Source organism: Eleutherodactylus coqui, chromosome 1 (assembly GCF_035609145.1).
Source record: "Eleutherodactylus coqui strain aEleCoq1 chromosome 1, aEleCoq1.hap1, whole genome shotgun sequence".
In the NCBI taxonomy this organism is placed as follows: domain Eukaryota; kingdom Metazoa; phylum Chordata; class Amphibia; order Anura; family Eleutherodactylidae; genus Eleutherodactylus; species Eleutherodactylus coqui.
The window spans coordinates 130419188-130431332 of NC_089837.1; the positions used below are offsets into that span (position 1 = coordinate 130419188).

At 45.2% G+C, this 12145-nt stretch overlaps 1 protein-coding gene across 2 annotated transcripts in view; it reads right to left on the reverse strand.

The window, feature by feature from the left end:
* IFT80 (intraflagellar transport 80) overlaps positions 1-12145 on the reverse strand; it is a 103922-nt gene that overhangs the window by 90399 nt on the left and 1378 nt on the right. For both annotated transcript variants that reach the window (XM_066600495.1, XM_066600486.1), the window contains exons 2-3: positions 8027-8106; positions 544-762 (exon numbers count right to left, since the gene is read on the reverse strand). In XM_066600495.1, coding sequence (XP_066456592.1) covers positions 544-762; positions 8027-8066 — 259 coding nt within the window. In that variant the 5' untranslated portion in view covers positions 8067-8106. The remainder of the gene's footprint in view (positions 1-543; positions 763-8026; positions 8107-12145) is intronic.

A 12145-nucleotide genomic window follows, 5' to 3' on the forward strand; every position in this document is an offset into this window, starting at 1 on the left:
GAGATGAGCGAGTATACTCGCTAAGGCACATTACTCGAGTGAGTAGTGCCTTAGCCGAGTATCTCCCCGCTCGTCTCTAAAGATTCGGGGGCCGGCGGGGGGTGGGGCGCGGCGGGGGAGAGCGGGGAGGAACAGAGGGGAGATCTCTCTCTCCCTCTCTCCCCCCTGCTCCCCCCCCCGCAACTCACCTGTCACCCGCGTCAGCCTCCGAATCTTTAGAGACGAGCGGGGAGATACTTGGGTAAGGCACTACTCGCTCGAGTAAAGTGCCTTAGCGAGTATACTCGCTCATCTCTATTTATACGTCTATTGTTGTCTGTAACTTGGATAAAGCATGACAAAGGCTCCTGGAGCCGAAACGTCGTGCCCTCCAAGCAGGTTGTGGGAAGAATAAGGATTTGATACTTCACCCTGAATGCTGCCGGACATCTGTTAGGATTCATAATGTTTGGATGAACATTCCAAAAGCTAATGGCATACATTGGTACAATATAAACATAGTAAATATTCTAAACTTATTTTGTAAATGGCACAGATACTCACCATCGGAGCTGGTAAGCACAAACATATCAGACTGCCCTTGCTTTTTGCTGCCCACATTTTTGGGGAACCAGTGAAGGTCAATAGGATATGTATCATCAGGGAGTTTTACAACCAAAGATGTCTCGCTGTTTAGCAAGTTCCACTTCAAAATCTGATGGTCATCACTGCAGGAATAGAGCTCATCAGCAGAAGTCCAGCCCACACAGCTAACCAGCTCCTTATGTACACTGGGATTAAGGAGTTTAACATATGGGCTTTCGAAAAGAAAAAAAACTTGAGAAATAAAATGCAGACGTTCTCGCCTGAAAGGCTACAATTCACTTCTTCATCACTTTTTAGATTTTAAAGTTTTAAACAATCTCCGTATCTGCAAGTCATGTATTAATTCAGTATACAGGAACGTGCATTACTATTGATGTTTCAATGTGTAAAAATCTTCCTGGCAGTTTACTCATATTCTCTGCATTTTGGCAATTTAGGTACATTTCTGATAATCTACCTGTCTGTGAGCACCGTGTGCCTTAACTGTATAGATGCACAAGCATTACAGGGCTTGTCACACTTCTAGCAGGCAGCATATAGCTCCATACATTGCATAGTGGCTCAGGTTTGTACTGCAAGCTGAGTCCTATTGAAGTGAATGGGACACAACCTGGGCCACTGTGCAATGTACAGAGCTGTCTGCAAACCAGCTAGAAGCGGAACATCCCCTTTAACAGAATACCTACCACGCCACTGTAGGTGTCCCTCTAGAAATCTCTTTGCCTTCCCTCCAATAGCATTAATAAAACTGCACTGTCAGCTATGGCAGAAATAAGGAGGAAGGAAGAGTAGGGAACATTACTTACAGAGAGAAGACTAGTGTTTCCAATGCAAGACTATCAGATGAATTCTTGCAAATTCAACACATCTGTCCCATGTAGCAATAGAAGGATTTCCAAACTACTAAGTGTTGGATTAGCAGACTTTTACCTCTAATATGTGCATAACCAGTTACATGGAAATCCAATATGGTCTCCGAGCTAAGACCATCAGGAAATCCCTGTAATTACTGGAAGTAAGACAAAACTTAAAAACTTTTTTTTTTTGCTCCTTTTGATAAAAAGGAGAACATACAAATAAGTAAAAGATTATTTCTCTATCACACATGTGCAGTATTACATAGAATGGGACAGGTAAGAGTTAGGGGATAGTCTACAGTTACAGCCTACAAAAGGTCATAAAGCAGGAACTGAATGGCCCAGTCATGGCAACGCTCCACCTTTATTTGCTTTACAGCCTGAATCCCGTCCACTCACCTTTAATATGATGGGACAATAAACTTAACACAAGATGAGTCAGGCATTTTTTCCTCATAGTGTGCAAGAGGCCGGAGCAGCTAGAGGAATGGTGTAAGCTGCACTGTATTCACCAGGGTGGTGCCGTAAGGGAGTGCGGACCACCCAGCTGCACTACGCCAGGTCTAAACTCACCCTATTCACCATTACTTTTCGTAGATAAGTCGGTAGACTGTGACGGGAAGCCCAAGCGCCTTTTTCTTACCTAATTTAGCTCATGTTGGGGGATCTTTATACATACATATTAAGGGCTTATGCACATGGCCACAGGCGTTTTTACATGTGCCCGCCGGAACCGTAAAAACGCGTGAACGGGCGCACAAATCTAATGTTTCTGCGCCCGTTCAAATGGCCTAAGCCGGGGGCATATATGTCGAGGCCACAATGCCTTACCTCCCCCTTACCAACTGCCTGCCTCCCTCCTCCCCTCAGATTGTTTGCAATGGGAGGGGGCGGGGCGGAGCAGAGCTAAGCTCCCACCCCCTCCCCTCATCTGCAGCCAGCAATGGGTGGGGGCGGGGAGGAGCTTTGCAAACAGACGGATTGGAGGAGAGAAGCGGAGGGAGTTCAGCAGTCACGCTGCTAAACTCTCTCCCATCACCCTTCTCCGGCCGCTGTCATAGGTTCCCATAGTAGTCTATGCAGCGGCCGACATATTCCGGCCAGGAAGATAGTTCCAGGACTATCTTTCCTGCCTGGCGTTATAGTGCCGGAGGCTGTATTTGCCAGCCAGGCGCTTATACGCCGCTTCAATACGCCTGTGTGATCTGATGCATTGAAATACAATGCATCAAATGGTAGCGTATATCAGCCGGCCGTGAAAACAGAGGCCAATATACGCTGGCGTGAAAAAGCCCTAATGCTGACTTTCAATTTTTTACTGATAACATAATGTGTAAGGATGAAAAAAGATGTACGTCCATCCAATTCAGTACTGCTATTATCCTGCAATGTTGATCCAGAGGAAGGCAAAAAATAAACATGATATGCAATCCAAATCTGGAGTCAGAATAATCCCTGGATCACCAACCCTTCTGAAGTACTCCGTGATTATAACATGTTATCTTGTTACACTCAAAAAGGCATCCATATCCCTCTTAAAAACCCTTTTTTTCAAATTTGTCATCACCACGTCCTTCCGTGTTCCATCAGCACTCCTGATCAAGATGCTAGCCTGACAGGTAGGAGGCCTAATGAAGATCCCCGGGGCTTCCATGCATAGATGCCTATGAAGCCCTCCCCGTGGGCTCCACACACAACATTAAAAAATGTTATATACTGCAGTACTGAAGTATAGCAGTATATACTACAAGTGCTTATATGATCACATGTTCGAGTCCCCTTTTGGGGATTAAATAAAAGTGTAAAAAAAAATAAAAAATTTAAGAACATTTTTCTTGAAAGTAAAAAGATGAAAAAATTTTCCCAAGTTTAAAAAAAAACACAACACATTTTTCCTTAAGAAATCTAAACAATAAAAAAACCAAAACACATACTTGGTATTGCCATGTATTTAAAGTTTTAACTATTAAAATATCACAATAGTCATCCCACATAGTGAAGGCCATAAAAAAAAAAAAAGCACAGAATGCCAGAATTGCATTTTTTTTGTTATCCAGGCTTCCAAAAATTTTAAACACAGAGTGATCAAAAAAGGTGTAGGTTTCCCAAAATGTTACTAATAAAAACTACAGCTCACCCTGCAGAAAACGAGTCCTCACACAGCCTAAGGCTGCCTGTCCACGGGCGTTGTGGTTTCCCATGGCGGATCTCCGCTGCCTGGGAGCAGGAGCCTGCAGGCGGAACTCCGCGGTCAGCCTATCTGACAGATAGGCCGACCATGGAGAATCACAGCACTTTCCCAGCATGCTACGAATTGCCGGCCACGAGCGGAGAATCGCTACGATTCTCCACTCATGGACAGGGGGCAGCGCTTTCCATAACAACGCTATGGAAAGCGTTCACTGCGTTCCCCGCGGCCAGATTATCGCAGCGATGAATGCAGTGAACATTTGCCCGTGGACAGGAGCCCTAATTGACAGAGAAAAAAAAAAAGTTATGGGATGTTAAATCCCCGCCTGCTAAAAAAACTGTATCTAATTGGCTGGAAGCACAGCCAATCACAGGCAGCGCTCAGACATTTATTGAATGACAGCTGAGCGCTGCCTGTGATTAGTCACAGCGCTGTGACCAATCACAGGCAGCGCTCAGGTGTCATTCAATGAATATCTTAGTGCTGCCTGTGATTGGCTGAGCGCTCAGCAACCAGGCGCAGCCCTTTCAGCAGCCGGAGATTTTAAATCCCCGCCTGCTGAAAGAACTTCATTACAGTACCGAGGACCAAGCAGCTAGACACGCCTGAGCCCCGATAGTGGCAGAGAGGTGAATTATATATTTTTTATTTTTTGCACAAGCTAGGAATGATTTTCAGGGAAGGGCTTATATTTATATTTAAAGCCCTTTCCTGAAAATCACTGCGAGGGTGCCGGCATCCTACTGCTTTCAATGGGTCTGCCGGCAGCAGCAGCAGCCCCATTGAAAGAAATGGCAGAACATTGCGATCCTCTGTCACAGATGTACACCTCGTGAATGGTGGATCCTGTGCCATCTATATATAGTTGCAATCAAAATTATTCAAACCCCATTGCAAATTAGGTTTATTTAGCAAATTAACAAACTTTCAGCTGTTTGCAAAAAGACAAACACAAAACACAACTAACATAACAAGAGGTTTCTCCAAATTCAGCACAAAATGCCACTTTTAATGACTACTACAGTATTACAATTTCAACCCCTTCATGAGAAGTCTCTTTAGTACTTAGTAGAGATCCTTTTCCTGTTATGACCTGCTGCGGACATGATACTTCGGCAGACACCAGCTTCTGATAGAGCTCCTGAGGGATCGTAGCCCAATCCTCATGGGTAAAGGCCACCAGTAGACTAATAATCTTGGGTTTGACTGCTGCAAATGCCTTATTCAAAGCTCACCAAAGATTTTCTGTGAGGTTCAAATCAGGCAACTGTAAGGGCCACTGCAGACTCTTCCAGGACTTCTTCTGAAACATTTGAGATGTGCTTGGGATCGTTGACTTGGAAGGTCCAATGATGGCCAAGCTTCAGCTTCCTCACAGAAGGTACGATGTTTTATAGTAGGATTTCCTGAATTTCCTGCTTCTCTCACGCTGCAGGTTTCCAGTGCCAGAGGAAGCAAAGCAGCCCCAGAACATCACTGCTCCACCGCCATGCTTCACTGTAGACATGGTGTTCCTTTCAGAGTATGCTTCATTCTTCCTCCTCCAGACATGCCGCTGATGCATGAGCCCCAAAAGTTCAAATTGTGTTTCATCGCTCTGCAGAACAGAATCCCAAAACTTCTGTGGTTTATAAATATGGTTTGGAGTCTTTAGGAGCCGACTTGTACTTAAAGGGGTTGTCCCGCGCTGAAACATTTTTTTTTTTTTTTGCATAGGCCCCCCGTTCAGCGCAGGACAAACCCAAGGGATGTGTTGAAATTAAAAAAAAATTTTTTACTTACCTGAATCCCCTCTCTGCAACTTCTTTCTTCTTTTCCTCCAAGATGGCCGCCAGGATCTTCACCCACGATGCACCGCGGGTCTTTTCCCATGGTGCACCGTGGGCTCTGTGCGGTCCATTGCCGATTCCAGCCTCCTGATTGGCTGGAATCGGCACACGTGATGGGGCGGAGCTACGCGATGATGCGTAGAAGGGGGCAGAGCCAGAACGCCGCTCGTGCCCGGACCGACCAGAAGGGAGAAGACCCTTCTGCGCAAGCGCGTCTAATCGGGCGATTAGACGCTAAAATTAGACGGCATCATGGAGACGAGGACGCCAGCGCAGGGAAGGTGAGTATATAACTTCTGTATGGCTCATATTTAATGCACGATGTACATTACAAAGTGCATTAATATGGCCATACAGAAGTGCTGAACCCCACTTGCTTTCGCGAGACCACCCCTTTAAGTTACGTTAAACTATGAATTGTTCTGTTTTTTATTTTTTGCAAACAGTTGAAAGTTTGTAAATTTGACAAATAAACTTAATTTGCAATGTAGATTAAACATTTTTGATTGCAACTGTAGTGGTCACCTTTCTCAATAATGAGATGGCTAGAACAAGTGTTGCACTATTATTAGACGTAGAGCGCTTCACACGTGTGACAAAATTGCACTATTTTCTCGCAATGCGACAGCGCTATGAATTGCATGTATGTGAAGCCCATGCTTTCCCATAGGTTCCTTCACATTATCGATGTTTCGTAGCCTGCTACATTGCGGGAAAAAAAAAAGAATTGCGCCATGCTAAATTCTGTCCTCCTGTTCACTCCGCCGCACTTCTCCTTCCGAAGCTCCACTGCACTTGTTTGCAGTCTTCAGCCGCCGCTTCCTGGTTAGGGGGTTCATAAATTCCGCCTCCAGGAAGCGCTGGCTCTGATTGGTTCTCGAGCGTAAACATGTGCGGCGGAGCAGACAGAGCCTGGTAGGTAATATATTGTTTGGTTTTTTTTATTCTAAATGGAGCTAGGGTTTATTTTCAGGGTAGGGCTTATATTTCAAGTCCACCCCCACCTTCCCCCCCAAAAAATCCTGACAAAAGAGTGCAAAATTGCATGACTTTTTAGCGCGACAAAACCGTGATATTGCCGCAAGAAAACGCAACAATGCCCCACGGAAATCACGGGAAAAGAGCTGCGATGTGAAAACTGCTGAATGTTACAAATTTTAAAAAAATATACAATGGACATCAAAAAAGTCTGAAAAAAATATCACTAAATGTCTTTTGCTGAGCAGGTTGTAGTTTTTATTAGTATATTTTAGCATACATACTTTTTTTTAATCACTTTTATTCATTTTTTTGAAAGGTTGGATAACCAAGGTAGTGTGGTTAATTGTTTAGACTTTTATGAATGCAACCATATCAATTATGGTTTAAATTTATTTAATCTTTTATAAATGGGAAAAGGGTTTTTTGAACTGTAAATAATTCTTTTATTTTTAAAAATGTTATTACACTTACACTAAAATCTAAACCGTTAACAGATAGACACTAGAGTTGAGCGAGCGTACTCGGAAAAGCACTACTCGCTCGAGTAATGTGCTTTATCCGAGTATCGCTGTGCTCGTCCCTGAAGATTCGGGTGCCGCTGCGGCTGACAGGTGAGTCAAGAAAGATCTCCCCTCCGTTCCTCCCCGCTCTCCCTTGCAGCTCCCCGCTCCGTGCCGGCACCCGAATCTTCAGGGACGAGCACAGCAATACTCGGATAAAGCAAATTACTCGAGCGAGTAGTGCTTTTCCAAGTACGCTCGCTCATCTCTAGTAGACACACAATATGTGTAGTAGCACAGAGTTGGGACTGTTGTTGCGACTGCAGATTTTCGTGGTGTCAGCATCACATGAGTGCCCATGGAGCAAGAAATTTCAGAACACTGCTTGTTTATGCAAAGGGAAAAGTTCTGTAAGAGAAAGTGTAGAAGAGGAACAAGTGGATGGTATTTGTGAAAAGGCTCACATATAAGAATTTGTAACTTAGTCACACAAACTTAAAAGACATCCAAAAAAGTGATGGAACTATTTTGGCTATATCAGGAATACTCTGGTTTCCGTAAAACGTTGAGTGTCTATTCCTTTTATAGTAACCCTGTAAAGTATTTTTTATTGTTGCCCACTAAGCCCAGGGCTTAATAGGTATTTATGCATGACCGCCCTGGGAGCCTTCACTAGGCCCTGGACTGCTAGCATATCGGCACCCTACAAGAACTTTACTTTTTGGTCACAATGCGACTAGTCCTGTAGTCCGCCATCTGTATGCAACCACAGCTTTCAGAGCAGACAGCACATATCGATCTCTAGATGTCCTAATGTCCCAGTTACTACAGAAGCTGAATGCCTAACAACAAGCAGTGGATTTGCAGAGGGACTACACTTCAGCCTTGATTTACGGAGAGAAAACAAAAATATATTACAAAATTGATGAAACACACAAAGGCTATTAGATGAAAAAGTTAGTGTCCTTTTAATAAATGCAGCCGGTCATCTTGCCCGGGCCTTCTACTGTCCAGGAACACAACTTATTAGCACAATTATAAATCCAATTAAAATGATCAGTTCTGGATTTTTATTGGAAAGGATATGCTTTGGCTCTTTCAGTAAAGATGTCTTCAGTCTCATTGTGCAGAAATTCAAGTACGTCTGTAAGTAGAATGAAGACCTAGAATAAATGTAATAGGATACGGTTAACTATAGAAGCATCTTGACAATAATCATTGGTAACTATATCTTTTAGGCCGCCTGCACACGGGCAGATTTGCATTGCGGAAGTGAATGGAAGCCGTCTGCCCCGCAACCCTGCTCATCATTGAGGAAAGGTAGCAGGATCCGCGTCATCGCCTAGTGACAGTGCAGCACAAACTGTACTGAGCATGTGCGCCGGCCGGCACATCCGCAGCACAGATTAGTAGACAGCGGACAGGTACGTGGGTGATCACCAGCCGGGCACAGGGTCGGATTCCGTTGCAGAATCCTGCATGCCAGATCCAACCCGTCTGTGTGCAGGTGGCCTAAATTCTAGACTGTCTCCCACTGTTCTACATACCATAACAGTAGTACTGCATTTGTACTGACATTCTATACATTTCTGGGTATCTGAGGTAATATTAGCTTCTTATGCAGAGCAATTTTAAGATGCACATATTCAGTATATTTTGGCCGCCTGCAGACGGCCGGGTCGGATCCAGCTGCGAGAATTCTCGCAGCGGGACCCTACCCGAGCCCCTGCAGGGACCAGCGTGGCACTCACCTCTCCGGCTCTTTGATGTGCCGGCTGCCGACTAGCTGGCGCATGCGCAGAGCGGTGCTGGCGGCCAGGAGTGACGTTTCTCGCGAGCCCCGCACAGAAATAAAAGCGTGCCGCAATTTGTTTTCTGTGCATGGTTTCACGTGGACAAATCGCGGCCGTCTGCCTAGGATTGCTTTTTCTACCGCAATCCTATGGCAGCTTCCACGGGCTGCGACATTTCAGAATGAATACACTTTGAAGTTAGCCTGTTTTACTTGGGAATGGAGCTCTTGAGTCAAAGAGGCGGGCCACAACGGGTTTCCCTGCCCGCAGCATGAGGACTGACAGCTTTCTCCCTGCTTGTGTATTTGGACTAAATCCTTTTTATTCCGTTTTTTTTGAAGGTTGGGCGAATGTTTATTTTCAGTCTGACTGTATTTATTGTGCAGGATAAATAATGTGCTGTACTAATAGATCAGACTTTTACGGATGCGGCAATTCAAATTATGGATTTTTTTTTTATTGCTTTGATTTCTTTTTGTCAATACTGGGAAATGGTTTTTCTTTTAATTTTCCTTTTGTAATATTTAGATTTTTTTAATGTAAACATGCTTTTACTACATCTCTCCCCCTCCACCGGTCATAAACCATAGGTTACACACCTTCCACCTCATCACCTATCATTTTAAGGCCTCCTTCCCACGAGCAGATTTCCGCCGCGTAATAGAACCTAATAGCTCAGTGTTCGCGGAATTCCGCACCATGAATTCACCCGTCCTCACCCGCGGCATGCTCTATTTGCCGCGGGTGTATGCGCGGACGGCTTCCATTGCAGTCAATGGAAGCCATCCATTCACGCTATCTTCTGCTGTAGCACAGCGGAAGATAGCATGAAAATGCTTCCCCGCCCACTGCCGCCGCGTCATATGACACGGCCGGCTGTGACATGTGACGCGGTGGGCGTGTCATGTGACGCGGTGGCGGTGGGCGGGGAAGCGTCATGCGGGAGCGAGGACGCCAGATCCGCAGGTAAGTATGGGGTCTCCTGGGGGGCGCCGTGACGGGCTCCGCCACGGAATTTCATGGCGGAGGCCGTCACGGCCGTGTGCAGCCGGCCTTACTCTCATTAGTTTTTCACTGACGGATTTTGAAAAAGTCCTCCAATATGGGGTCATGCCCACGACCAGGTTTTCACGGCGTATTACGCGTGCGTTGCACGGCCAATTCTATGCAATGTATGAAGTCAATGAATTTTCATTGACCCATGCACACCAGCATGTAGACACTGCGTATTGATACACATGAGAAATAGATTGCAGCATGCTCCATTTTTTCTCTGCGTACCGCGCAGCGTGAGCCCCGTACATTGGTATAGGCAGCGTATGAAACTCTGTCTATATGCAATACATTGCGTATGGGCGGCGTTTTCATACACAAGCCCGCTATTAGAGTGTTGGAATTGCATAATATGAGAGTGCGAAAAGAACGCAGGATGTTCTATTTGGCCGCGTATATACGTGATAGAGCCCATTGTTTTCTATGGGCGTGTATATACAAATATTAAGAAAAAACAAAAAACAGGTGGGCTGCGCATGACAGGGTGCGTGGTATACGCTGTTATGCACAGTACAATATCGCCGCCATAGGTCGGGTCACCCCTCCACTCCACAGCTGTAAAACACTACATGACCCACGCAGCGTTTTACGCTTACACCCGTGTTAGCCTAGCCTGGGGCTGCCAGAAATCAGGGCCTCTAATGCTTCTCTTCTGAAGTTCTGGCTAACACAGAAGACCCATTTTAATACTCAGTCCAAGGATTTCTGCTACCCAAGTACATTATTTTACATCTTAAACAAACCTGCAGTTTCCGTCGTTTTCACCATTTATCAAATAAAAACAAAATCATTCTCCATGTTATGACCCCACCGGGAGTATCAACCAAATTATACACTTTTGTGTCATCGGCAAACAGACAAACCTTAAGGCCCATTTCAAATGACTAAAAGATTTTGCAATCTATTTGCATAAAGTGTTAATGGACACTAATGTCCATTAACACTTTATCATCTTCATTTGCATGTAAAAGTGCCAACAGGTGCTGTTTGCAGAGCCCAGCATGTGATCAATCACGCGCACAGCTGCATGGTTATGCTCACAGATGAGACAGCACATTACAATATAATCTGCCGTGGAGATAACAGCCTGCAGTCTATTGAGAGATACCTTATCTCTCCCTAGTTGAATGATGGATTTAAATTTCATCTTAAAATCATTGTCCAAGCGAAAACTGCACAATACCTGCGTTTACATTTAACGATTATTGCTCATTTTCGGTCCTTTGAACGAATTTTGAGTGATAATAGTTATGTGTAAATGGGCCTTTTCCTGTTAAACCTTCTCCTATGTCAGTTATAAACATGTTATAAAGAATAGGACCCTTGTGGTCACCACTTGTAAGTTGTCCCTATTCAGACTGCACTCCATTAATAACAGCAATCTGCTATCTATCTTTTAGGGCTTATTCAGACGACCGTATATCGGCTCGGTTTTCACGCTGAACCGATATACGGTGTCCTTGTCTGCGGGGCGGGCGGGGGGGATGGAAGAGCCAGGAGCAGGAACTGAGCTCCCGTCACTTCCCACTATTTGCAATGGGAGGGATGGGAAGGGGGTGGAGCTAAGTGGCAGTATTTAGCTCCACCCCCGTCTCGCCCCCTCCTATTGCAAATAGTGGAGAGTGGGCGGGAGCTCGGTTCCTGCTCCTGGCTCTTCCATCCTCCCCCCCCCCCTGCAGACAAGGACACCGTATATCGGCTCGGCGTGAAGACCGAACCGATATACGGTCGTCTGAAATAGCCCTTAACCAACTGTGAATCCACTGGACCATCAAAGGACTAATTCCAGTTTTCAATAACTTTCTACAAAGCCCTTTATGTGAAATTGTATCAGAGGCTTTAGTGAAATCCAGTTAGGCAACATCCACGGCACCAGCTTCATCCACCACTTTTGTGAGGAGTGTATATTTTTCCTTTAGGCTATATTCGGACAGGTAAGTGCTGGTTGCCCCTGAGATTCTTGCATAGGACAACATACAGAGGTCCATCCGTGTCCTCTTCGGTCTGCAGGGAAAGTGCACATTGCATGTCCTACTCTAGTCTACTATAAGGACCAGATGAGGACATGCAGCAATGTTCAATAGTCTTTGTGAAAACTTGTTCACGAGTTCACAGCAGCGGATTAGGGGCGCGTTCACGCAAAAGTTTTTTGTGAGCCAAAACCAGGAGTGGAGAGAAAGTATAATGGAAAGATCTGCAGTTCTTCCATATTTTGGACCCACTCCTGGTTTGGGCGCACAAAAAAACTGAACATAAAAAAGGTTGTGTGAAAGCGCCCCAAGAAGACCAAAGACCACGGATGGTTTACACAACTTGGGCCCCCGACCAGAGGCTGGCTGGCAAATGTTAGCTTGGG